This window comes from Podarcis gaigeae (assembly GCF_964106915.1).
Source record: "Podarcis gaigeae genome assembly, chromosome: 4".
Taxonomy (NCBI): Eukaryota; Metazoa; Chordata; class Lepidosauria; order Squamata; family Lacertidae; genus Podarcis; species Podarcis gaigeae.
This window is the reverse complement of record NC_139677.1, coordinates 98,499,248-98,527,223: the sequence shown is the minus strand read 5'-3', so window position 1 is coordinate 98,527,223 and position 27,976 is coordinate 98,499,248. Positions and strand designations below refer to the sequence as shown.

Here is a 27,976-nt window from a genome sequence, read left to right as displayed (position 1 = left end):
GTGTCCCCCCCTCCACGCACCAAAACCTAGTAGCAAGAAACCATGGCACCCGAAAAAAAGTTATAGCATTAATTCTGCAAACTTGTTCAGTTTGCATAATTTTATTAAAGAGGCTGATCCAATTCAGCTTTTCCTGGCTCGAGAGCTTAGAGACCCTGTGTGCCAAATTCTTTTTGGGGGTTGTTTTAGAGCAGGATATATCGTACTTTTCCATCTATAAGACGCCCCCATGTATAAAGCGCTCACTATTTGGGGGGACAGAAATTTCAGAAAATGGGTGGAGATGGCAAAAAGCTGTTGAGATTTTTGGGGGCAGGATTGCCTAGAATTTTTGAGCTTTTTTTGGGGGGGGGGGTTAACAAGGGTTGTTGAAAATCTTTCACCTGCACGTGTTGCTAAAATCTTTCACCTGCACGTGTTGCTAAATCTGCCTCTCGTCTGTCCCCTCGCCAATCGCCCGCCCAATTGCCGCAGCCTTGGCCAATCAACACCACCCATTGACGCAGCAACCAATAACACGCAAAATAGCCGCTGACATTTGCGACAGCAACCAATCAAACATCCACCCTATAAGACGACCCCCACATTTTAGCATGATTTTAAAGGTGGAAAACCTAGTCTTATACAGTGGACGCTCAGGTTGCGAATGTGATCCGTGCAGGATCCACGTTCACAACCCACAGCATTCGCAACCCACAGCGGCGCGTCTGCACACTCGTGGGTTGTGATTTGGTGCTTCTGCGCATGCGCAAAGCGCAATTTAGCGCTTCTGCGCATGTGCGACCCCTGAAACCCAGACGTAACCTGTTCCGGTACTTCCGGGTTTTGGCGGGTCTGTAACCTGAAAAAAAACGCAACCTGAAGTCAGTCTGTAACCTGAGGTATGACTATACACAGAAAAGTACAGTACACAGCACTGCCCGTAAGAGAGGATGGCGAGGAACCATCAATGAGTGCTCTTTGGGTTCGGTTGGTTAACCAGCTACAAATCAACCCACATTTTGACTATCATATCACAGGGGACTTTGTCAAAAGCCTTACTGGAATCACGATACGGTACATCCACAGCCTCCCCCTGATCCACCAAGCTTGTAACGCCATCATTACAAAAATGAGATTTGTCTGGCATGAGTTGTTTTGGGGAACCCCAAGCTGTTTAGCAGCCACGAAATTAAGAGACGCCTGCTTCTTGGGAGAAAGGCAATGACAAACCTAGACAGCATCTTAAAAAGCAGAGACATCACCTTGCCAACAAAGGTCCGTATAGTTAAAGCTATGGTTTTCCCAGGAGTGATGTATGGAAGTGAGAGCTGGACCATAAAGAAGGCTGATCGCGAAAGAATTGATACTTCTGAATTCTGGTGCTGGAGGAGACTCTTGAGAGTCCCATGGACTGCAAGAAGATCAAACCTCTCCATTCTGAAGGAAATCAGCCCTGAGTGCTCACTGGAAGGACAGATCCTGAAGCTGAGGCTCCAAGACTTTGGCCACCTCATGAGAAGAGAAGACTCCCTGGAAAAGACCCTGATGTTGGGAAAGATGGAGGGCACAAGGAGAAGGGGACGACAGAGGACAAGATGGTTGGACAGTGTTCTCAAAGCTACCAGCATGAGCTTGACCAAACTGCGGGAGGCAGTGGAAGACAGGAGTGCCTGGCGTGCTCTGGTGCAGGGGGTCACGAAGAGTCGGACACGACTAAACCACTAAACAACAACAACAAAAAGCTATTTATCAAAGGGAAAAACTCAGTGGACTGAGCCTATGATTCCTGCATTACCGGGGGTTTGGCTAGATGACCCCTTGGCTCCCTTCCAGCTCGACGACTCTACGATTCTGTGATGTAAATCTGGGCCTGATCGATGGCTCACACAAAACAGCTGCAGCTGCGTTTGCTGGCAAGGCGAGCTCGGCGTCCTGAGAGTGAAGGTCATCTGGGGGCCTCGATATGGGGAGGAGGGCGCATTGCTGCTAATCGATTGTGTTCCGAACATCCTTTTGCCGTCCAGCTGTGCATGCCTTGCCTGCGAGAGAGAAGCCAAGGCGAGATGCACAGCCACGAAAGCGGAGCAGCATTATCAGCAAAGCCGCACGGCTCAGCCAAGCGAAGGGTGTTAATTTGAGTGGTTTCATGCATGGATGAGAGCAAAGAAGAGGATCAGAGGCCCGGAGCGAAATGAATTCCTGCATTTCACACCTGCCCGAGGTGTGCAACCCGCCTAGCGGAGCAGAGTTGACAGCAGGTCCTACTTTAAAAATAAGACAGGTATATTCATGTTTGCCTGTTGACTGTGTCCATGGAGTTTTCTTGGCAGGGATACTGGAGTGGCTTGCCGGTTCCTCCTCCAGGTGGATCACGTTTGGTCAAAACTCTCCACTATGACCTGTTCATCTTGGGTGCCCTGCTTGGCATAGCTCATAGCTTCTCTGAGTTATTCAAGCCCCTTCGCCACGGCAAGGCAGTGATCCATGAAGGGGTAGTGATGTATGGAAGTGAGAGCTGGACCATAAAGAAGGTTGATTGCCGAAGAATTGATGCTTTTGAATTATGGTGCTGGAAGAGAATCTTGAGAGTCCCGTGGACTGCAAGAAGATCAAACCTCTCCATTCTGAAGGAAATCAGCCCTGAGCACTCACTGGAAGGACAGATCCTGAAGCTGAGGCTCCAATACTTTGGCCACCTCATGAGAAGAGAAGACTCCCTGGAAAAGACCCTGATGTTGGGAAAGATGGAGGGCACAAGGAGAAGGGGATGACAGAGGACGAGAAGGTTGGACAGTGTTCTTGAAGCTACCAGCATGAATTTGACCAAACTGCGGGAGGCAGTGGAAGACAGGAGTGCCTGGCTTGCCCCGGTCCATGGGGTCACGAAGAGTCGGACACAACTAAACGACTAAACAACAATGTTCAGCAAGAGTCAGAGTCACGCCACCATCCCTTCACTGTGCATTGCTGAAGAGGTTTCTCCACCCATAGCAGTTACTTTAAAAAAGAAAAAAGAAAACCAACAACACTGTACCATGGATCTTGTTGCATTCATCTATTAGAAATATGCCCTGTGTAAACACACAAACCCCATTTGCAATGACAACATCTTTTATTATTGTGCGGCTCGATGTTATCTTTGTATGGCTTGACCACAGAATGCTGTTATGTAGCTGCTACATGCAATAAAAGAAGTTTAAAAACAGATGGAAGAAGATGACACAACAGTTTCGGCTGAGATATATCCAGCAACTCTTACGGTCCGGGTCAGTGATTGAGGAACAGGATAAGACCACAGAAGTCAGATCATGAGCACTGCATGTTCGGTGCATTTTCTTTCTTTTTTATTTTTATTAACATATAAAACACATACATATATATTTACATAATACACATACATAATGCACTAGCTTATTTTCATAACATAAAACATATCAACATTACTCTATATAATACCTACCTACACACCTACCCCACACGGACATTTTTGGTGCATTTTCATTTACGTTCCTGGGCCTGAGGTTGCAGTCATAGCGTTGGGGTTGCAAAGGGATCTTGGAGATCCTCTAGCCTGACCCCCATCCTCAATGCCAAATCTTCAATGCAGGATGCAATTATAGCATCCCTGGTGCCGATACAAATTGCCCCCTCCCTGGTCAGCTGACAAGTAATTTGGTGAATGGGGATCAGCTGATCTCTTTAGCTGATCTGCACAGATCAGACATGGCAAGGCTGTGTGTTTGTTCACATGTAAGCATGCTCATAGGCTGAGGGTGAATGTGGCCCTCGAAAGGTTTTTTAAAAAGGGTTAACCAACCCTGATTTAGGGATGTCATTGAACGGACCCTGAATAAATTGTATTCTTTCACCTGCTTGACAGTACACCAGCATAATTCCATTTGCTGTTTCTTAAAACCTGAGCAATTGGGATGGGTTTGGAGAATATTAAATGTTTCAGGACTTAGGAGTGTAATTTTGGCCGCGATCCACAAACCACTTAAGCCAGAGTATCTCTGCTTCGCCAACTTTGGCAGTGAGAAACTAGCTGAGGTTGAACTTCAGTCTACGTATATCTCTCCTGCGGTTTACAAATTGGCATTTTCAAATGCTGCGGGGACATTTGATTCAAGACAGCCTGAAAAATAGGTTGCTGTAAAGAAGGAGGACGGCAGATCTCGAAAGAACTCATCAGGACGATTGAGGAATCTAGAAAGCTGCCTTTTGCAGAATCAGACCGTTGATCCATCGAGCTCAGTACTGTCTGCACAAACTGGCAGCTGCTCTTCAGGATGAGTCCCTGTGGGAGGCAGTGGAGGACAGGAGTTCCTGGCATGCTCTGGTCTAGGGGGTCACGAAGAGTCGGACATGACTAAACGACTAAACAACAACAAATTCATGTCTGAAAGGAAGGTGTGCGGCAATGAGGACACTTTGCAAATGTTGGTTTGCACCCTGCTCCGTCTCAGAGTCTTGGAACGGGCGCCAGAAAGCCGCAGAAATAAATTTCCCCAAAATTTGGGGAATGATTTATAACGAGTTTAAGAAAATGTTCAAATGCTCCTTCCCTAAAAAATCCCCTGAAGCCTTCCTGCTAGGAATTATGGGTAATGAAATCCCCCCAAAAAACTTCAGGAGGGTCTTTATGTATGTTACAGTTGCTTCCAGAATTCTAATCGTAAAAGGCTGGAAGGGAGAGGATATTCCATCTAAATGAGAATGGCAAAACAAAATCAGAGAGTACGCTGAGCTGGCGAGATTGTCAGCGAGGCTAAGAGACGTTGTCGATGAAAAATTTATCAGTGGGATATATACCGAGTGCATGTAAAAGAACGCTGTCAAAAGATCAATATGTTGGCAGGTCTTGACTGAGCTTCAGTGTGTAAGCAGGATGTTTCTATAAAATGAAATTTATAGTCAGTCAAATAACACAGAGAAAGTACAATTTATCTTTTATTTATTTTTTAAAATAATTTTTTTATTAGATTTTCCACTATGATAACACAAACCACAAAGCAAAAACAGAAAAAAGGAACAATAAACAGATAAACAATAACAACAAACTTAATTCTTCACAAATCCAACCTTTTAAACATCTTGGTTGACTTCCTCAAATACCTCCCTTCTAAGTTTCCTTGTAATTAAAAGTAACAGCTTTCCAATATCATTATTAAACTAAAACAATTTCCAGTTATAGTCCATTTTATTCACTTTTCTAAGAGAAAGTAAAGTTTAAGCGCGTATTTAAGGAACATAATTTGGGAACGCAAAGGGAAGATCGGAGGTCTTGTCAAATTTAATCACAAATGGATGTACAAAGCAAGTATTAGTTAAAGAATGAGTAACATCTATTGCATATTTCTGTTATAAACTTTTCAACATAATAATAATAATAATAATAATAATAATAATAATAATAATAATTTATTTGTACCCCGCCCATCTGGCTGGGCTTCCTCAGCCACTCTGGGCGGCTTCCAACAAAGATTTAAAATACATTAAAATAAAGCATTATTTTTTTAAAAAAGGAAAGCAGCACAAATGCTTTCAAAAGAAGACCAGCCCGTCCTTGCAAGGACCCCAAGGCAGACTTCAAAGCTGTCGGGCCAAGCGATTGCTAGGCTCCCCAGTGCACATCCCTTGAGGCTATGTAGGAGGAACTGGCTCCTGGTTTTAATATTTCATCCTTCTTTTCCTCCTTGCAGTTCCTCTGCTTGGCTTTCCATTATGTTCAAAACAGATGCGGTCGCAGGAGACACACATACATCATCCTTCAGCATCCTTTCCACATGCAATTACTTTTAACGGATGTTTTCCGATGGGGGAAGGGTCTCCCTCAGGAGGTTGTGGACTCTCCTTCCCTGGAGGTTTTAAGCAAAGATTGGATGGCCATCTGCCATGGATGCTTTCGTTGAGATTCCTGCCGGGGGTTGGACTAGATAACCCTCAGGGTCCCTTCCAACTTTACAATTCTATGAATCCTGCTTGTTGGTTTCCCACAGGCAATCCCTTTGGAACAGGATGCTGGACCAGATGGGCCATGGGCCTGATCCAGCCGGCTCAGTTTACATCCTTAAGGAAATTCAGGCAGCCTAAATGCTCCCCTTCTTGCACCGGTGGGGAGTGACTACCAGCGCAATAAAGCTACACAACCCGCCTGCTGCCAGATCGTAACATTTCTCTTTCAATTAGCCTTGTGTGGTTCCAAGGAGGCGATCCATCTTGGCTGTGGTGCTTGGAAGAGCCTTGCGTCTCGTAATGCCTGCTTAATGGAAAACAGAGCTCTCTTTTCTGAGCATCCCAAACTTAATATGCAATCTGTGTGTTCGTCTGTTTGTCTTGTTCTGCGACCTGAGACTTTGACACAAGCCTGATTGAATTGGACTTGGGCAGGGGCTGGTTTTTTCTGTTGTTGTTTTTATGCTTGAAGGGAATATCCTGGAGAGGGCAAATTTGCTTCTTCTTCATTCGTGGTGCGTGGTTTGGATTGCAGCGTCTGCTGTTGGAAAGTGACTTCTCTGTCATTCAGAGCCGCTATGGCCTAGATTGGAAATTAATTCATCCCAGGGTTTATTTGTATGGCCTTGGAAGGGAGGTCCACTCTGTTGTAAACAAAAATTGCCCTTTTCCCTTATGGGGTATCCAAGAGCCCATATAGAGTCCTTACATAGGTTCCCTATTGGTAGGAGAGAATAACAGAGGCCAACCAGAGAATATTGAGAAGCAAAGCAGCTAGTAAGCTTGATCTTTATTGATCTGTTGCAACAGGGTGCTCCCCTCACACGCAGGAGAGGAGGAGGAACCCAGAAAAATGGCATGCAAGGCCCTATAAAGACTTTTGAAATTGCCACCCTGTAGATCAAGACCACCCCCAGAAACATCATACATACATCACAGAAGGGGTGTAACCTAAGAGCACCCCTCAGATACATCACACCTACATCACAGAAAAGGCGGTCTAAAACAGAAATTTGAATATTGTTTTTCTCCTGTCTAGCAGGTTACTGTACTTGACTGGATTTTCTGGGGAGCCTGGCCATTCTTTTTTATTGATAAATACTTATTTCCTGGGCCAGGTCACAGGCTCACACCCTATTCATATCTTAAATGTGTCCTTAAGACAGGATTTGTGAGGAAAGAGACAATGGGGAGGCTTTTCCACTTTGACCTTGCAGAGAAAACATTTGCTCAGTTTAGGAATCAAAATAGTTCCAGGTTGATCTTCCTGTGCTGATCTATGTACGTGCTTGGTTGGTACGCTTATGAACATTACCATATATCTAAGACCATAATATTCCTGTCACAACTCCCAGCCTTAGTTTGCCACCTGCAAGACAATCCTTGTTGCAAAGCGGATGGTCTTGTAAAGAGGAATGTCGGTTATTAGGGCTGCAAGCTTTGATCGGTGGATAAATTGCCTAAAATTTGGCTGATGTCAGCTGGCGGGCTGCTAATTAATTTGCAAAATATTATTGGCTTGTTTCGTTGCATCCCTGTGACATGGAGCAAAGAATTGAAGGCTAAGCAAATGAGGAAGGGATTGAATTAATCTCCCTTAAGTATCTGTCGCCTGCGCTGAGGTTTCACGGAGGCGCAAAATTTAAATTTAAATTGTTAGTGGCTCACCAATTCAGCTAAAAACTAACAGGCAAGAATGTGAGAAAATGGAGTCTCTGTTGGGCCTTCCTATATATATATATATATATATATATATATACATATATATATATATATGTTTTTTAACATATCATTTTCAACAGTAATAAACATACTTTTACATCTTATACAATTTTTTAATTCCATCAGTCACCTCTGGAAATTTTCCAATCTAATCATTTAATATACCTTTCTTACTTTCACTATTACATTTGAATCTCATAACTAATATCCCTGTTCTTTTTCTACTTTGCAATGTTTCATATATTTCTCCTTACAAAACGTCTTGTAGTCCTACTAACGTAATTTGTTGATAACAGTTGCTCTTCAAATAGTTGACATATTTCTTCCAATCTCCTGTGAATCTCTGGTCCTGCAGGTTTCGAATCGTTCCTCTCATTTTATCTAATTCCGCGTAGTCCTTTAATCTTATCTGCCATTCTTCTTTCGTCAGAATTTCTTCTTGCTTCCATTTCTGGGCCAACAATATTCTTGCCGCTGTTGTTGCATATAAAAACAATTTACCGTATTTTTCACTCTATAAGATGCACCAGACCACAAGAGGAGGAAAACAAGAAAAAAAAAATATTCTGAATCCCAGAAGCCAGAACAGCAAGAGGGATCGCTGTGCAGCGAAAGCAGCAATCCCTCTTGCTGTTCTGGCTTCTGGGATAGCTGGGCAGCCTGCATTCGCTCCATAAGACGCACACAAATTTCCCCTTACTTTTTAGGAGGGAAAAAGTGAGTCTTATTGAGCAAAAAATACGGTACTCTGTTTGGCCTTCCTAACCACCTGAGTTACCGTATGTTTCGCTCTATTAGACGCACCGGACCATAAAACACACCTAGTTTTTAGGGGAGGAAAACAAGAAGGAGGTTAAGGGGTGATATGATAGCCATGTTCAAATATATAGAAGGATGTCACATAGAGGAGGGAGAAAAGTTGTTTTCTGCTGCTCCAGAGAAGCGGACATGGAGCAATGGATCCAAACTACAAGAAAGAAGATTCCACCTAAACATTAGGAAGAACTTCCTGACAGTAAGAGCTGTTCGACAGTGGAATTTGCTGCCAAGGAGTGTGGTGGAGTCTCCTTCTTTGGAGGTCTTTAAGCAGAGGCTTGACAACCATATGTCAGGAGTGCTCTGATGGTGTTTCCTGCTTGGCAGGGGGTTGGACTCGATGGCCCCTGTGGTCTCTTCCAACTCTAGGATTCTATGATTCTATGAAATAAGAAAGCAACGCAAAGCATCCTGAGCTAAGAGGGAGCGCTCCTCCCTCTTCACTCAGGAGGCTTTGCGGGGCTATCCCTGAATCCGGGAGAGCAAGCGGGATTTGTGCGCACCGATTCCTCTTGCCCTCCCGGCTTCAGTGAAGGCAAGCCTACTGGCTTTCCCCCCACCTCCCGCAAGAGATGTGCGCTCTTTAAAGGGAGTGTGGCTCTTGGGGGCTTTTGTGGGAGGTGGGGGAAGGGACAGAGCCCCACCTCCCGCAAAAGCCAGGGATAGCCACGCGAAGCCTCCGCAGGGCAGCGGGATGAAGGCTCCCCATGCCCTGCGGAGGCAATGCGCGGCTAAGCCAGAAGCCCCGACAGCCAGCGGGATCGCAGCGCAGCGATGCCACTCGTCCTGGCTTCTTATTTAGCCGCGCGCAGCCTCTCCCGAAGGGGAGCCTTCATCCCCTGCCCGCGAGAGGTTGCGCGCGGCTAAGGCTCCCCCAAGAGCCGCGCTCCCTTTAAAGACCTCGGGGAGTGTGTGTGCGGCTCTTGAGGGCTTTTCCCCAAGGAGGGAGAAGGGCAGCCGTCCTCCCTCCTCGGGAAAAGCCACCAAGAGCCACACACACGCTCCACGCGGTTCTTTAAAGGGAGCACTGAGCCTGCCGCCTGCATTCGCTTCATAAGACGCACACACATTTCCCCTTACTTTTTAGGAGGGGGAAAGTGCATCTTATAGAGCAAAAAATACGGTACAGTGGTACTTCAGGTAACAGACTCCTCTAACCCAGAAATATTACCTCAGGTGAAGAACTTTGCTTCAGGATGAGAACAGAAATCGCGCGGCGGCAGCAGGAGGCCCCATTAGCTAAAGTGGTACCTCAGGTTAAGAACAGTTTCAGGTTAAGAACGGACCTCCGGAATGAATTAAGTACTTAACCCAAGGTACCACTGTATATTGTTTTTCCAAGTGAGGTCCTCACTAAGGTAAACTCCCAGGAATTTAAAGGAAGAGACTCTCTCCACACAACCCCCCCCCCCCGATATACAATGGGGCTAGTTCCCCTCTCTTCCTCCAAAAGTCCAACACCACCTCCTTTGTCTTGCTAATATTTAGGTGCAAGTTATTCTCTAGGCACCATGTAGATGCTTTTTGAACCTCCCCCCATACGCTGATTCATCTCCAGCTGTAATTAGACCAATTATGGTAGTATCATCTGCAAACTTAATAATTACAGTGGATGGATCAGGTGAACTACAGTCATATATATACAACGAGTTTCAAATGAGCCTAGTTCAGTCCCTTAATGTTGTGTTTCTGCTCACTTACGTTCTTTGTCAAAACTGTCCGGAAAGCGGAGGAGGAGAGGTCAAACGGCGACTCGGGTTCCCTGCTGGGCATTTTCCTAAGCAGATGTTCCCTGCTCTGTGCCGAAATGATGCTTTTATTATTATTGTTGTGCAGGAATCTGGTTTCTGGCACAGGATGTTTCTGGGTCTTCCAAATACCGTATTTTTCGCTCTATAGGACACACTTTTCCCCCTCCAAAAATTGAGATTTTTTTTCTTGATTTCCCCCTCTAAAAACTAAGTGCGCCCTATGGTCCGGTGCGCCCTAAGGTATTTGGGGGCGCACGGTATTTGGGGGCGAAGCTGATCTTCCGGCTCACCCAGCTCAGTATTGTTGACACTGGGCGGCCTCTTCTTCATCTCGTGTTTTCTTTCTCCTCTCTCCGTGCAGGACATCTGTGAGGACCCCCACCTCTTCGTGGATGGAATCAGCTCTCACGACTTGCACCAGGGCCAGGTGGGGAACTGCTGGTTTGTAGCGGCTTGCTCCTCCCTGGCATCGAGAGAAGCCCTGTGGCAAAAGGTAATGGCGGACCTTGGAAATTGGGTTGTTGTTTGTTTACTTTAGGAACATTGTCAAGGCACATTTCCCTTCCTTCAAAGCCAACCTCCGTGGGCTTAAGCCCGCAGAACCTGGCTCCTTGCAAATCTCCACCACTTCTTGTTTTGAAAACACAAGTCTCTAGTCCTCATCATTGGGTAGGAAAGTTTGGAAATGTTTTGAAGGTTCTCCAAAGCCAGAACAATGCCAGGGAAGAAAAGACAGGGTCTGAAAGACTTCTCTTCACCACTTCTTGTTTTGAAAACACAAGTCTTTAGTCGTCATGATTGGGAAGGAAAGTCTGGAAATGTTTTGAATGTTCTCCAAAGCCAAAACGACATCAAGGGAGGAAAGACAGGGTCTGAAGGACTTCTGCCCTCTTTTTAACTTCCCTTCAATCCTATCCTATTCACTTTTGATGGCTTTGTGATTGGGCCCAGACTCCTTCAGATAAGATGCAACAGAATTTTGGAATTGGACATAAGACGAATGCTGCTGGATCAGACCAAAGGACTGTGTTGTCTAGCATTCCAGAGACCCAATGAAATTATTGAAATACCAGACCCTCCCAAGTGCCCCAATTTTCCAGGCACAGCCCCAGAATTACAAAAGCCATCCCAACTAATCCAGAATGCGGCAGCTAGACTGGTGACTAGGAGCAGCCGCCGAGACCATATAACACTGGTCTTGAAAGACCTACACTGGCTCCCAGTACGTTTCCGAGCACAAGTCAAAGTGTTGGTGCTGACCTTGAAAGCCCTAAATGGCCTCAAAGGCCCAGTATATCTGAAGGAGTGTCTCCACCCCCATTGTTCTGCCTGGACACTGAGGTCCAGCTCCGAGGGCCTTCTGGCGGTTCCCTCATTGTGAGAAGCAAAGCTACAGGGAACCAGGCAGAGGGCCTTCTCGGTGGTGGCACCCGCCCTGTGGAACACCCTCCCATCAGATGTCAAAGAGAAAAATAACTACCAAACTTTTAGAAGACATCTGAAGGCTTTTAATGTTTAATAGGTTATTGTATTTTAGTTTTTTGTTGGAAGCCGCCCAGAGTGGCTGGGGAAACCATTAAATTATTATTATTATTAATTATTAATTATTATTATTATCCCAGTTTCTGGATTGATCCCAGAATGTCCCGCTTTTCCTTCACTGGAAAAATCTTGGCTGGGATGCAATAGGATGTCCCTGTTTTCATCTGAGAAATGTCGAAAGGGATGGAACAGGATTTCCCTGTTTTCACCAGAGGGGATGAAATGCAGAAAAAATCAACAGATTTCAAGAACAGTTCGGGGGTTGTTGTTTTTTAATGCAACCTTCGCCAAAGCGGTGCCATCCAGAAATTTTGGACCATAGCTTCCATCAGCAGTGTGCTTCCTGAATCCGATGGAAGCTGTTATCCAAAACACCCGGAAAAGCCCAGGCTGGCAAAGACCGTTCCAATGGAGGCGACCGCATTGATGCAAAAACTTGAGCCTTCTCTTCCTGCCTGCCATGCGTCTTCCGGATTCAGAGTCCCCCGTGGTTTCGATGAAAGAGTTATACTTTTCCTGCCCTTCCTGCAATGCCTATCCTAGCCGGGCTTTCTGTTTTGCCCTTCCTCCACAGTATCCGCCCTGACTCCCATCAACTAGATTATGCCGTTTGGCTGTTGGCTGTTTGTTGGCCGGCTGCCCAGGGCTGCCGCTGCCTGAGCCATGTGCCGAAGGAGTGGGGGCTACGCAGATACACATCAGCACATGAACACACGCACTACAATCTTCATTATGCACTGCTCAGACACTGCACCCTTTCACACTGCAGTCGATAAGGTACGTTTCCGAGCACAATTCAAAGTGTTGGTGCTGACCTTGAAAGCCCTAAACAACCTCGACCCAGTAGAACTGAAGGAGCGTCTCCACACCCATCATTCGGCCCAGACACTGAAGTCCAGCTCCGAGGGCCCTCTGGCGGTTTCCTCCCTGCGAAAAGTGAGGTTACAGGAAACCAGGAAGAGGGCCTTCTCTGTGGTTGCACCCACCCTGTGGAACGCCCTCCCATCAGATGTCATGGAGATGAATAACTATACAGTGGTACCTCGAGTTACATATGATTCAGGTTACATACGCTTCAGGTTACTGACTCTGCTAACCCAGAAATAGTACCTCAGGTTAAGAACTTTGCTTCAGGATGAGAACAGAAATCATGCAACGGCAGCAGCAGCAGGAAGCTCCATTAGCTAAAGTGGTGCTTCAGGTTAAGAACAGTTTGAGGTTAAGAATGGACCTCCAGAACGAATTAAGTTCTTAACCCTAGGTATAACCCACTGTATAATCTATCTGAAGGCAGCCCCTGTTCAGGGAAGTTTCTAATTCTGTTGGGAGCTACCCAGAGTGGCTGGGGAAACCCAGCCAGATGGGCGGGGTGTAAACAATAAATAATTCTTCTTCTTGGCTAAGGAATATTCAGGTAAAGGGACCCCTGACCATTAGGTCCAGTCGTGACCGACTCCGGGGTTGCGGCGCTTATCTCACTTTATTGGCCGAGGGAGCCGGCGTACAGCTTCCGGGTCATGTGGCCAGCATGACTAAGCCGCTTCTGGCGAACCAGAGCAGCACACGGAAACGCCATTTACCTTCCCGCCGGAGCAGTACCTATTTATCTACTTGCACTTTGACGTCCTTTCAAACTGCTAGGTTGGCAGGAGCAGGGACCGAGCAATGGGAGCTCACCGCGTCACGGGGATTCAAACCGCCGACCTTCTGATCGGGAAGCCCAAGAGGCTCAGTGGTTTAACCCACAGCCCCCAAATCCCACAGGACTGTGTATGAATCGTTTGCTTGCTGGGGTGTATGTGAGAGAGGGGGAAGAGGAAGGAACGTACTCCCTTCTGAAAGCTTTACTGCTTGCTGGGAATCATAGAATTGTAGGGTTGGAAGGGGACCCCCTAAGATCATCTAGGCCAACCCCCTGCAGGGCAGAAATATTTTGCCCAACCTGGGGGTCGAACCCACAGCCCTGAGCTTGAGATTCTCTACCGGCTGTTGCTGGAGGGGAGAGCACTGTTATGATTGTGCAAATCCCACGGGGCGTCTCGTTGGCCAAACTGAGAGCCAGAGGCTGGAGGGATTATTCTCTGTTTCACTGTTTAATTTTTGAGTCTCAGCCTTTGAACTTTGCAAGGGCTTTCAAAGGAAACAGACAGATTCATACAGGGACAAAAGGCTGCCAAGGACTAGACGTTGCAATGAGTGTATTCCAACCTCCGGCACCAGAAATTGATGTGCCCATGACGCCCGAACAAAAATATAATTTAAAAGCCTGTTCCTGTTTGTTATCTTCACCATCACTGGAAAAGATGCTTGTGATAGCTGCTGCCCTCTAGTGGACAAACGCTGGGTTTCTGCCTGTCCACACTTAGCAAATTGTGATTCTGATGTGTTCGTCAGATCATAGAATTGTGCACGAGGGTCGTCTCGCCCAACTCCCTGACATGTAGAAATCTTATCCCCAACGTGGGTCTTGAAGCCACAAGGCTGAGATTAAGAGTCTTGGGACGTGCAGATGACTAGCAGACTTTGAAAAACTGCTACTGCCAAATCAATTTCATCAGTTTTGCTGAGTAAACCTTTAACTTTAACTGGCTTTTGAAGAAATGCCCGATGCATTGTTACTGTTTTGAATTATTTTGTGTTATTACCTTAGTGCAGGGGGCAGCAAATTTTTTCAGCAGGGTGCCGGTGCACTGTCCCTCAGACCTTGTGGGGGGCCGGACTATATTTTTTTTGGGGGGGGGGGAAAGAATTCCTATGCCCCACAAATAAAATAAAAGCACACATTTAAATAAAATCACACATTCTACTCATGTCAAAACACCAGGCAGGCCCCACAAATAACCCAGAGATGCATTTTAAATAAAAGGACACATTCTACTCATGTAAAAACACGCTGATTCCCGGACCGTCCATGGGCTGGATTGAGAAGGCAATTGGGCCGGATCCGTCCCCCTGGCCTTAGTTTGCTAACCCATGCCTTAGTGGGTCACGCTATTCCGAATAATGCTTCTTATTATGGGTTGGGGGCACCGGGGATGAATTTATGGTGGCTTGAAAAAGTTTGAGAGCCACTGGTTGTGCTCATCCTTTGGTTACCTGATGCCCTCCTTTGGGGGAGGGGAGTGTTTCTACAATTGCTCTATCCCTGAAATTCTGGAGAGCCACTGCTGCCAGTCAGTGCAGACACCATTGAGATAGATGTACCAGTGGTCTAGGGACGCGGGTGGCGCTGTGGGTTAAAGCACAGAGCCTAGGACTTGCCGATCAGAAGGTTGGCGGTTCGATTCCCCGCGACGAGGTGCACTCCCGTTGCTCGGTCCCTGCTCCTGCCAACCTGGCAGTTTGAAAGGACGTCAAAGTGCAAGTAGATAAATAGATACCAATCCAGTGGGAAGGTAAACAGCGTTTGTGTGCGCTGCTCTGGTTCGCCAGAAGCGGCTTAGTCCTGCTGGCCACATGACCCGGAAGCTGTACGCCGGCTCCCTCGACCAATAAAGCGAGATGAGCGCCGCAACCCCAGAGTCGGCCACGACTGGACCTAATGGTCAGGGGTTCCTTTACCTTGACCTTATCAGTGGTCTGTTTTTGTAAAAAAAGAAAAGGTAAAGGACCTCTGGACAGTTAAGTCTTAAGTCCAGCCAAAGGCGACTGTGAAGTGTGGCGCTCATCTTGCTTTCAGGCCAAGGGAGCCAGCATTTGTCCACAGACAGCTTTCCAGGTCATGTGCCCAGCAGGACTAAAGCACTTCTGGCACAACGGGACACCGTGATGGAAACCAGAGCTCGCAGAAATGCCGTTTACCTTCCCGCTGCAGTGGTACCTGTTTATCTACTTGCACTTTGACGTGCTTTCGAACTGCTAGGTTGGCAGGAGCAGGGACCGAGCAATGGGACCTCACCCCGTCACGGGGATTCGAACCGGCAACCTTCCGATCGGCAAGCCAAAGCGGCTTGGTGGTTTAGACCACAGTGCCACCCGCGTCCCTTTACCTTCTGACTCTGTATGAGGCAGCTTCCTATGTCCCTACATTGGCCATCTCTGGAGTAGACCTGCTTGATTCTGGAAGGCTGAGTTATTATCGTTTAGCAGGGTTGTTGTTGTTGTTGTTGTTGTTTAGTCGTTTAGTCGTGTCCGACTCTTCGTGACCCGATGGACCAGAGCACGCCAGGCACTCCTGTTTTCCACTGCCTCCCGCAGTTTGGTCAAACTCATGTTAGTAGCTTCGAGAACACTGTCCAACCATCTCATCCTCTGTCGTCCCCTTCTCCTTGTGCCCTCCATCTTTCCCAACATCAGGATCTTTTCCAGGGAGTCTTCTCTTCTCATGAGGTGGCCAAAGTCTTGGAGCCTCAGCTTCAGGATCTGTCCTTCCAGTGAGCACTCAGGGCTGATTTCCTTCAGAATGGATCGGTTTGATCTTCTTGCAGTCCATGGGACTCTCAAGAGTCTCCTCCAGCACCATAATTCAAAAGCATCAATTCTTCAGCGATCAGCCTTCTTTATGGTCCAGCTCTCACTTCCATACATCACTATTGGGAAAACCATAGCTTTTACTATACAGACCTTTGTTGGCAAGGTGATGTCTCTGCTTTTTACTTGTGACATTATGCGCTTCCTGTGCCAGCTGCCAGTCACTGCCTGGCTTCTCCCCCTGTTTGACTTCCTTCCTGAGCATTGAGTTCAGCTGCGCAAATTGCCTCCCAATCTGCTCCGGTCTCTTGGTCCTAGGAGACTCCATTCAAAGAGGAGAAGAGGACCCATGAGGAACTCATTATTTCAGACATTGCCATCCCTCCCCCGGCAACCCGATTTTTGTTTTGTTTTGTTTGTTTGCTCGATGCTAACTTTCCAATCGCTTCGCTCTCCCGGTAGAGAGCAGAAAGCATCGCTTGCCTCTCGGGAGTCTTTTCGTATTACTTGCTAGATGGGGTTGACGCTGGAAACTTTTTGCTCTGTGTGGCGATCACACAGGGTCCTCGGACGTTTGACGGTCTATTGATCCCTGTGCCACCACTGTGATCGCCTCTTCGCTGCCACCAACCCGTTTCCCTCGGGTACACACAGAGTCCAGACAGTTGTTAACATTGACAAATAATCAAGTTTATTTTTATAAGTATGTACAAGTTTAAGGTTTCAGTTAATTCTACTTGTCAGTTTCTTAATTTTAGTTTCTTTACTGACCTATTCATTCATAATAACTTCAAACTGATTATCTCAACTATCTATCTGACTCCACCTAACAGTTCCTCTCACTCTCTCACAACACAACTCGACCAACCCACAGACCTCTCCAGATTCGCTGGGACAATGCAGTCAGATGGCGGAATAGAAATAAAATATAATAAAATAAATAGCGTTTCTAATTAAAAGCAGCTCTGCAGGGTTTCAGTGTGTGAGAACGGACTAACGGGAGGAACAAAAGCATCTCTCTGGCCTACGCATGGTCCTTAGCTCAGATGTTAGGACACCTGCTTCGCATGCAGAAGGTCCCAGGTTCAATCTCTGGCTCTGAAGGAGCATCTCCACCCCCATCGTTCAGCCCAGACACTGAGGTCCAGCTCCGAGGGCCTTTTGGTAGTTCACTGCGAGAAGTGAGGTTACAGAGAACCAGGCAGAAGGCCTTCTCGGTGGTGGCGCCCACCCTGTGGAACGCCCTTCCAGCAGATGTTAAGGAAATAAGCAACTATCTGACTTTTACAAGACATTTGAAGGCAGCCCTGTTCAGGGAAGCTTTTAATGTTTAATAGGTTATTGTATTTTAATATTCTGTTGGAAGCCGCCCAGAGTGGCTGGAGAAACCCAGCCAGATGGGCAGGATATAAATTATTATTATTATTATTATTATTATTATTATTATTATCTTTGATCTCCAGCAAGAGGGCGATAAAAGATGTGGCATTCCCATTACAGTGGTACCTCGGGTTAAGTACTTAATTCGTTCCGGAGGTCCGTACTTAACCTGAAACTGTTCTTAACCTGAGGTACCACTTTAGCTAATGGGGCCTCCCGCTGCTGCTGTGTGATTTCTGTTCTCATCCTGAAGCAAAGTTCTTGACCTGAAGCACTATTTCTGGGTTAGCAGAGTCTGTAACCTGAAGCGTATGTAACCTGAGGTACCACTGTATACCTAACCATTGGCCATGCTGTCTGTGGCTGACAGTCCAGTAACTTCTGGAGGGCCAAAAGTCCCCTGCCCTTACTCTAAACACTATACCCTTTTCAGTCTGGCTGACCCAACCCTGAGGTCCTGTGTGGCTGGCAGGCTGCTTTGATGAGTGAGCAGAGCGCCCACCTGTCAATCACCTGACATAACCATGACATCAGGTGACCGGCATAGCCAACCTACGAAGGAAGACCCAAGCACTGGTGATCGACCGCGACCAAGCCTCGCGGGATCAGCTGTGCTCCAAAATTCTCAGTCAGCACTGTCTTCAACCCCCTGTTTTGGGATCGCTGCCTGGAAGATCTGGAATGCAGCAGGGTCCCAACTGGGCTAGAAGTCAGCGCCGATCAGCTGGTCACCAACTTTAAATTTGGCAAATGCAAGTCCCGCTGGCCAAAGGACACTCTGGATCACCTGTGTTGGAGAGCAACTGGGGTAAGGCTGTTTGAGACATTTCTCTCCGCAAAGCTGTTGGATTTGCATCACGCCTCCCGCAGGGATGCAACTTTCCTTATCTCACAGCCATCATCTGGGCCTCCAGAGAAGTACATGATGATGGAGACTGTTTCCGCTTCAAGGGTTGTTTTTTCCCCAGCCTCGCACAGTACAACGTTGCTAGATGTTCCCAAACTTTTGCTCTTGGTCCTGTCGAAAGCGCGGGAGATGAGCAAGCACCTTGATCTACAAGCTTGTTTTCTCCTGCTCCGGAGGGTCAGATCTGAACCGATGGCTTCAAGCTACAAGAAACGAGATTCCGACGAAACCTCAGGAAGTACTTTCTGACTTTCTAAAGCATGATTTCTGTCCTCATCCTGAAGCAAAGTTCTTAACCTGAAGCACTATTTCTGGGTTAGCGGAGTCTGTAACCTGAAGCGTATGTAACCTGAGGTACCACTGTATAAGGGTCTGGTGACTTCTGTTTCAGTGCATCTGAAGAAGTGTGCATGCACACAAAAGCTTATGCCCAGAACAAACTTAGTTGGTCTCTAAGGTGCTACTGGACAATTTTTTTTATTTTTAAAATATATTTCTACAATGGTTTCAGGAACTATGAAGTATTTACCATGGACTCACAGCTGTCCATGCAGGCACAGGTCAGTTTTGTGTCCAGGGCAGCTGTCTCCCAGCTCCATCTGGTACGCAGGATGAGACCCTCCCTGCCTGCAGACTGTCTCCCCAGGGTGGTGCATGCTCTGGTTATCTCCCGCTTGGACTATTGCAATGCACTCTACATGGGGCTACCTTTGAGGGTGACCCAGAAACTACAGCTAATCCAGAATGAGGCAGCTAGACGGGTGACTGGGGGTGGCCGTCGAGACCATATAACACCAGTCCTGAAAGACCTGCATTGGCTCCCAGTACATTTCTGAGCACAATTCAAAGTGTTGGTGCTGACCTTGAAAGCCCTAAACGGCCTCAGCCCAGTATACCTGAAGGAGCGTCTCCACCCCCATCGTTCAGGCTGGACACTGAAGTCCAGCTCCGAGGGCCTTCTGGCGGTTCCCTCATTGCGAGAAGGGAACAGGGAACCAGGCAGAGGGCCTTCTCGGTGGTGGCGCCCGCCCTGTGGAACTCCCTCCCATTAGATGTTAAGGAAATAAAGAACTATCTGACTTTTAGAAGACATCTGAAGGCAGCCCTGTTTTGGGAAGCTTTTAATGTTTGATATTTTATTGTGTTTTTAATATCTTGTTGGAAGCCACCCAGAGTGGCTGGGGTATAAGTAATGAATTATTATTGTTGTTGTTGTTGTTAGTGTTATTATTATTATTATTATTATTACAGTGGACGCTCAGGTTGCGAATGTGGTCTGTGCAGGAAGCATGTTTGCAACTTGCAGCGTCCGCAACCTGCAGCGCCATGTCTGCGGACGCGCGGGTTGCTATTCAGTTCTTCTGCGCATGCGATTTAGTGCTTCTGTGCAAGCGCCGAAACCCAGAAGTAACCCGTTCCGGTACTTCCGGATTTGGCCCGGTGCGCAACCCGAAATTGCACAACCCGAAGCGTCTGTAACCCAAAGTATGACATCATCATCATCATCATCATTATTATTATTATTATTATTATTATTATTATTATTATTATTATTATTACAATTCTGGTTTCATGTCAGGGTTTGACATAAGGAGCTTGCAGTATAAAATTATCAACACTGGGGAAAGCGTCAGATGAATGGGACGCAGGGGGGAAGAATATGGGGATGTTTCCAGCATGAGCCTAGCCTTCTTTACATGCTTCGATGCCATATGGGGTGAGGAGAGAGGAAACCTGCTTTCCCCTCCTGAATTTCCAGCATATGTCCCCAGCCCTGGCCCCATCCCGAGAGGCAGGCCCCATCCGAAGCACATAGGAGACCTCGTTTAAACCTGACCGAGAATGCCACGCGCCTCGTTTGGGAATGGTCACTAGGCGAGTTGCCAGGGAAGCTGACATCAGAGACCGCATCCCCTATAGATTTATCGCACAGCGCCGGGATCCGTCCCTCGCCTGCAAATGAGGCGAGGGCACCCAGAGGAAAGCCCCCGAGGGTGCTTCGCGTCACCGAAGCAGGTTGCCTAGCACCGCTGGGACAGGGGAGGGCCGGCCAGAGAGAGAGAGAGAGGAAGTTTGCAAATAGTGTCATATTTTTCTTCCTACATCTCGGACGCTCAGAGAAAGACAGAGAGGCAGTGCTGCAAAACACGGCCGAGGGGAAGGGAGGAGAGGGCAAACCGAGGGTCTCGATGGCTTCGGAGGCGGCCGAGCTGGAGCTGCACTTGGTGCAGGACGTCGAACTGACCCGGTGCATGCGTCTGCGCGTCGAGAGCCTCCAGCAGAGGAACGAGAAACCGCAAGACGGGGAGAAGCTGCTGCAAGCCAACGAGTTTGTCTACCGCCTGGACTTCTCGCGCCAGCAAGGCCTCCGCTTCCTGCGCTGGAATGTGGTTCTGGAGAAACCCGGGAAGGTCACCATCATCGGCACCTCCCAGCATTGGACGCCGGATCTCACCAATCTCATGCGCAGGCAGCTCCTGGAGCCTGTGGCCGTCTTCTGGAAGAAGGCAGGCGCCCAGGAGGTCGATTGGAACGAGGCCGATGCTCTGGAGTTTGGGGAGAGGCTGGTGGAGCTGGCCAGGATCCGTAAAGTCATGTATTTCCTCCTGGCGTACACAGACGGCCTGGAACCAGCCCAGCTCAAGTGCTCAGTCGTGTTCAACGTCTGAGTCAGGCCTCTCTTGCCCTCCCAACCTCCTTAACTTCTCCTGTTTTCTCCCCGCTGCTGTCGACTCTGTGGCTGCTTTCTCATCTTCTAAGACAAAATTGCACTGCAGTTTATTTCCTCCTGATCGCCACAGGTGCCTGCCTCAGTTTGGGAAGTCTGCTTATTTCCTTCTATTTATTTCTTTGCTTCTCTAACTTGGAAGGCCACGCTTTTTTGACGCGCTTTCAACGTAGGATTCAGAGAAGCGGCGAGTGACACAGTTTAGGTGGCAAAGTCTCCTGCCGGGAAGTGAGGTGCGTTTTCTGTTTTGAAGCTTTGGGATGGACGGACGCGCACACGGGCGCAGACAGACCTCCCGAGTCAAGACATCCACGCAACGCTGGGGCAAAAAGACCCCTTGGCAATCTCAGAAAGCGACGCAGCCGGGCTGGATGAAGCAAGGGCACCCCGGGTGGCCGACTCCCATCTTGCCCCGATTCTTTACACCGGGAGAGCTGCGCACCTGCACAGCTCTGACTGCCCTCCAGAGCAAAGGGTATATCATGGAGCCAAGGACCTCATACATGGGACTGTTCGGATTTTTATTTTCCTTTTGCCTCTTTTGAAGCAAGCTGGTAGTCCTCATGGGTTCTGGGAGAAATGCAGGTGCAGATATAAGGGATAAAAGGGGAAGAGTCTAGGGATGAAGACTTGTTGACTTATTTCTTTTCATGTCTCCCCACCACCACCCTGGCAACCGTCAGAGCATTTTTATCGCATAGAGTGTTACAGATATGTACCCCCAACGCCCCCCCAGTGTTTAGCATGAAGTAGGTTGTTGTTGTTTAGTCGTTTAGTCGTGTCCGACTCTTTGTGACCCCAGAGCACGCCAGGCACGCCTGTCTTCCACTGCCTCCTGCAGTTTGGTCAAACTCATGCTGGTAGCTTCGAGAACACTGTCCAACCATCTCGTCCTCTGTCGTCCCCTTCTCCTTGTGCCCTCCATCTTTCTCAACATCAGGGTCTTTTCCAGGGAGTCTTCTCTTCTCATGAGGTGGCCAAAGTATTAGAGCCTCAGCTTCAGGTTCTGTCCTTCCAGTGAGCACTCAGGGCTGATTTCCTTCAGAATGGAGAGGTTTGATCTTCTTGCAGTCCATGGGACTCTCAAGAGTCTCCTCCAGCACAATAATTCAAAAGCATCAATTCTTCGGCAATCAGCCTTCTTTAGGGTCCAGCTCTCACTTCCATACATCGCTACTGGGGAAACCATAGTTTTAACTGTACGGACCTTTGTTGGCAAGGTGATGTCTGCTTTTTAAGATGCTGTCTAGGCTTGAAGTAGTTACCGCTTTGCAAATTGGGAGCCAAGGCTCAGAGAAAAGAACCTGTTTTCCTGCTGATCTGTGGCTGGGGGGGTGAATTAAGTCTCCCCCCCCCCCAGATCACATTTCCCCTCTCCTGTACCCCTAAGAGTAAATTATTCCCTGCCTTTTGGAAACAAGAGAGCCTACCCCAGTTGCACAAGGTGTATAAAATCTTATAAATGTAAAACTACTTTCTTTTAAAAGAAACATTTGCAGATTGGAGCTGTTGGCACTTACTGGAAATTTATTCTTTAAGCGGGAGGCAGAAATTGAACCCTGCTGTTATATAAACCAATATTTCTGTTCATCTGAGAATCCTTCTGCCAGTGAATCTGGATTTTTATTTATTCATTCTTGCGTTCCCTTGTGGCTGTATTTATTTATTATTTGTTTGTTTGTTTCTTTACGGCTATAGCTCAATCCTCAACTTCTTCAGCTAGAGCTGGGATTGCCTTTCTCCCTGACACCTTTGCAGAGCTGCTGCTGCTGCCGCCAGTGTAGACATTACTGGGCTAGATGGGTCTGGCTTGATTCTTAATTTTTGAGACATTTCCCGACCGCTCTGGCCGCAGGTGTTCAGTCGCTCAAAGCTTTCGATAATCCCATTGAGGAAACTGGAATATGAGCCCCTTCCCAGCAGGAGAAACAGAAAATAGCATGTATACCCCGCTCTCATGTTTTTTTCAAAATATCAAAAGCAAAAATCTTTCGCGGTCCCGCGAGGCCTCAATGGCGGTTTGTTTTTTCCAGCAAGGCTTCCCTGCGCGTGAGCATCCATCCCTGAGGCCAAATGGAAGCATATCCTTGCCGCTCTGGTTCCTGTTAGGTTGTGACAAAGTCGTTGCCCCCATTCTGTGCAGAGTGGGTCGAAGGGAAGTTAAGAAACACAGTGGAACTGAGGAGTTATTAGGGGTGACCCGTGGGAACAGGGCTCCAGATCTCCTGCCTCCCCCCCCTTTTTAAAAATTATAATTTTAAACACAGGAGGCTGCCTTGTTGTAGAATTGTACTGTCGGAACCGCTCTTACCACCAGTAAGTTCTTCCTGATGTTCAGTCGGAATCTCCTTGTAATTTGAATCCACGGGTCTGGGTTCGAGTCCTGCCGTCCGGAGCAGCAGAAAACAAGCTCGCTCCATCCTTCAGCTATTTGAAGATGGCTATCGTATCACCTCTCAGTCTCCACTTATCTAGGCCAAACCTACCCACCTCCCTTGACCGTTCCTTATCAGGCTCGGTTTCCAGACCCTTGATCATCTTGGTCTTTGCACACTTTCCAGCTTGCCAACATCATTCTTAACAGTGGTGTGTGTCCAGTTAACTAGGGGGACTAAGCTAGGCCCCTAAATGTTCCCGGCAAATTAGAGTATGAAAGTATTAAAGCCTGCCACCTACTTCCCCAAACCTGGGAAGCTTCTGTCTGGCTTAGGGAAGGAGGCACGATGCTCTTGCATGCAATGGCAGGACGTCAAAATGTCACGTGTGCAATGTCGCCCCCCTCCCCCAAAGCAGGACAAGCGGTCAGGGATGATGGGAGTTGTAGTCCCAAAACATCTGGAGGGCCAAGGTTGAGGAAGCCTGAATTAACACATGCAAACTTTACGCCATAGACCTTCATCCCTAGTGCATTTTTGTTTGTTTGTTTGTTTGCAAAGCCCCTAGGGGTGGAGTCTTCCAAGGCCAGGGGGAGGAGCCTAAAACTTTCTCCTTGCTTTGTGTGTGCGAAAGTTGTCCTGGATGGGCTTCCGTAGCACCATGCCCTTGGTCGCCTTGTGGTGCCACGAGATGCAACTGCAATATGTGCACCTGGGTCTATATTTTCCTTTTCTGGTGCTGTGGCTTTTGGGGGGCCAGGCCATTAGCTCAGCACCTCCCTTTGCAGAGTGTGGGCCCTCCTAGATCTATGGCTTTTCTGCAGCTCAGCTGCCGATTTCAATTTCTCGGCGACATCCAGCGTCTCTGTGAGCTTCCAGATCGCTTTATAAGTAATGACGTCCGTGAACCGGTGGGTTCTGGGTTCTTTGAAAAGTTCCGCAGTCTTCAGCCGGCCGTCGTTTGAGAAACACCTTGCTTGAGAAACAATTAGCCCTTTGGGGAAGTAAATGGAAAGAAAATGTGCCGTGAAGCTTGGCTCTGCTAACTTCTGTGCTGAGGGTTCATCAGAAGGTGGTTTGCCTCGGGGTCACAATCCTGCCTCAAATGATACAACAATCTATGGCAATTGCAATTTCTTGGTATACCGGCATTTAAATGCACCCATCTGCAATGTAGTAGCCTGTACTCTCAAAGCTTCCTTCGGAATAACCTTTTTGTGTAAAAAAAAATATTGTAATAAAAGATAAATATATATATATATATATATTATTATTTGGAACGCAATTTCCAGCTCGTGGTCTTTTTTTTATTTTAAGGGTGAGGTTCTCTTTTGACTGTCCCTTGTTCGTTTCAGAATATCGGGGTGCTGCCTTTGCATTTAAAAACGACACTGGAATTGTGCTGTGGTTGAAAAACAACCATAGCTATAACAACGACAGTGGTATCTCTGGTTGCATACTTAATTCGTTCCGGAGGTCCGTTCTTAACGAATCCCCGCGACGGGGTGAGTTCCCATTGCTCGGTCGCTGCTCCTGCCAACCTAGCAGTTCGAAAGCAAGTCAAAATGCAAGTAGATAAATAGGTAACACTCCAGCGGGAAGGTAAACGGTGTTTCCGTGAGCTGCTCTGGTTTGCCAGAAGCGGCTTAGTCATGCTGGCCACATGACCTGGAAGCTGTACTCCAGCTCCCTCGGCCAATAAAGCAAGATGAGCGCCGCAACCCCAGAGTTGTCTGCTACTTGACCTAATGGTCAGGGGTCCCTTTACCCTTTACTTTACCTCAGGTTAAGAACTTAATTCGTTCCAGAGGTCCATTCTTAACGTGGAACTGTTCTTAACCTGAAGCACCACTTTAGCTAATGGGGTCTCCTGCTGCTGCCACGCCACTGCAGCGCGATTTCTCTTCTCATCCTGAAGCAAAGTTCTTAACCCGAGGTACTATTTCTGGGTTAGTGGAGTCTGTAACCTGAAGCGTATGTCACCCAAGGTACCACTGTATAGGTTTTCTTAGTATATCGTAAAGCGGGAAGGGAGAAGATTCACTCAAGGCTGCTGTTCATCCCTGAAAGATGTCCTGTCCAGCCTCTGCTTAAACCTTGGGTAGCAAAGACCCGACCACAACCTTCCAAGCACCGGTCTCTTCCCCTGTCAATCAACTTTTGCCGCTGGGAGGTTTCTTAACTGAACACTGCCCTTCCATTCCAGCCATTTCTCTCTGGAGGAACAGAAGGTAAATATGCCCCGTTGCCTGTGGGGCATCCCGTCAGGCAGGGCCAAATTTAGGTTTGATGAGGCCCTCAGCCACTGAAAGTAACAGGGCCCTTTATATGTCCACCTGTCCTTTGTCAACAACAAATGGTTGCTGTTTTTTGTGTTGAATGGGTGGCACTGTGGGTTAAACCACAGAGCCTCGGGCTTGCCGATCAGAAGGTTGGTGGTTCGAATCCCCGTGACGGGGTGAGCTCCCGTTGCTCAGTCCCTGCTCCTGCCAACCTAGCAATTCGAAAGCACGTCAAAGTGCAACTAGATAAATAGGTACCGCTCCGGCGGGAAGGTAAACGGCGTTTCCGTGCGCTGCTCTGGTTCGCCAGAAGCGGCTTAGTCATGCTGGGCACATGACCTGGAAGCTGTACGCCGGCTCCCTCGGCCAATAAAGCGAGATGAGTGCCGCAACCCCAGAGTCATCCGCGACTGGATCTAATGGTCAGGGTTCCCTTTACCTTTACCTTTATATGCTAGATGGTAATTTATGGACCTAATAGGTATCTCAAGCCATGTGCACATGTTGCCATGCAGCCAGTCCATGCAGAATGGAGGCACTCTATATATAAAACAGGTAAAGGGACCCCTGACCGTTAAGTCCAGTCTCGAACGACTCAGGGGTTGCAGCGCTCATCTCGCTTTACTGGCCGAGGGAGCCAGTGTTTGTCCGCAAACAGTTTTTCCGGGTCATGTGGCCAGCATGACTAAGCCGCTTCTGGCAAAACCAGAGCAGCGCACGGAAACGCCGTTTACCTTCCCGCCAAAGCGGTACCTATTTATCTACTTGCACTTTGACATGCTTTCGAACTGCTAGGTTGGCAGGAGAAGGGACTGAGCAACAGGAGCTCATCCCGTTGCAGGGATTCGAACCGCCGACCTTCTGATCAGCAAGCCCTAGGCTCTGTGGTTTAACCCACACGCCACCCTCGTCCCCTATATATAGAAAGGAGCAAACCAGTGATATTTTAGGGAGCAGGCTAGTAGGCGGGGCCCATGACTTACATCATAGGAGCCTACACAAAACACTGTTGCTGTATGTAGGTTTTATTTTATTTGTTTTTTATCTTATATTTTGGAAATGTACATCCAGGGTTTTTTTTCCTTCAAATTTTTTTGGGGGCCCCCAAGAGAGTGGGGCCCTCAGCTATAGCTTGTTTAGCTTCTACGTAAATCTGGCACTGACCGCCAGGGTACTCGAAAGAGGCTGCTTTGTCTCCCCTTAACTTTTTTTACGCAGGGGTCTGGTAGTCAGGTACCCTGAATACAGAGGTTTGTGATTAGGGGAGGGATATTTTGCTTGCAAAGCCCTTCTGAGCTCACATCCACATGGTACCTTCCTGGGAACTACATTTTTTATGTGAGAGTGCCGGGAATTGTATTTGAAAAAACACCAAAACTTTATTACGTTTTTTAAAATCACAAAGAAAGCATCAATTAAACATTACATCCAACTATTCAAAAATAAAAGTAAAAAATACATAAGAAGGGAAAATATAAAAAGGGAGAAAGGGGGGGAGAAAGCACAAAAAAGAACATGTACACAAAATTATTCAAAGGATACAAACAGTAATTTGAAGATCCTATATGCCAGGTTCTCAGAAAGAAATACATTTATAATCTTTCTTTTCTTTTCTTTTCTTTTCTTTTCTTTTCTTTTCTTTTCTTTTCTTTTCTTTTCTTTAAAACTAGTTTCCATCCCTGCTATATTAGTAGACTTCCCTCGATCTCTCTGAAGCTTCAACACTTCTCTTAAGTAACAAATATTATGTATTTATTTATTAAAATCAGTTTTTTTCCGGGAATTGTAGTCCTGTGAGAGGTTACCTAACAAGTCTCAGCATTCTGCAATTGCCATGATTATTATTTTTTGGAGGGGAAGCCTTGACAGGCCCTCTGTCCCTGTTAAACTTCTGACACTTCTTGAAGACAGCAGAAGTATTTTTTATGGTTCCAGCTAATTTTACACTTATCGCACTCCTTAGAGGCTACAGTGTTAAGCGGTATATATTTAAATAAATATATGCAGTGCCCCAGAATCTCTGACCATTGACCATGCTAGCTTGGGGGGTGGGGGGTGGGGTGGGATTTGTAGTAGTCCACCGACATCTGGAGGGGCACAGATATGCCCCATGCTTGCTCTGCAGT

At 47.4% G+C, this 27,976-nt stretch overlaps 2 protein-coding genes across 2 annotated transcripts in view; both read left to right on the top strand.

Moving 5' to 3' along the window:
• The window catches only part of CAPN5 (calpain 5), a 92,671-nt gene that overhangs the window by 37,938 nt on the left and 26,757 nt on the right, over positions 1–27,976 (top strand). The window contains exon 3 of the mRNA XM_083736752.1: positions 10,588–10,719. Coding sequence (XP_083592878.1) covers positions 10,588–10,719 — 132 coding nt within the window. The remainder of the gene's footprint in view (positions 1–10,587; positions 10,720–27,976) is intronic.
• OMP (olfactory marker protein) lies at positions 20,524–21,783 on the top strand. Its single transcript, XM_083737535.1, has one exon. It carries the CDS (start codon positions 20,655–20,657, stop codon positions 21,132–21,134), a length of 480 nt encoding a protein of 159 aa, XP_083593661.1. The 5' UTR covers positions 20,524–20,654; the 3' UTR covers positions 21,135–21,783.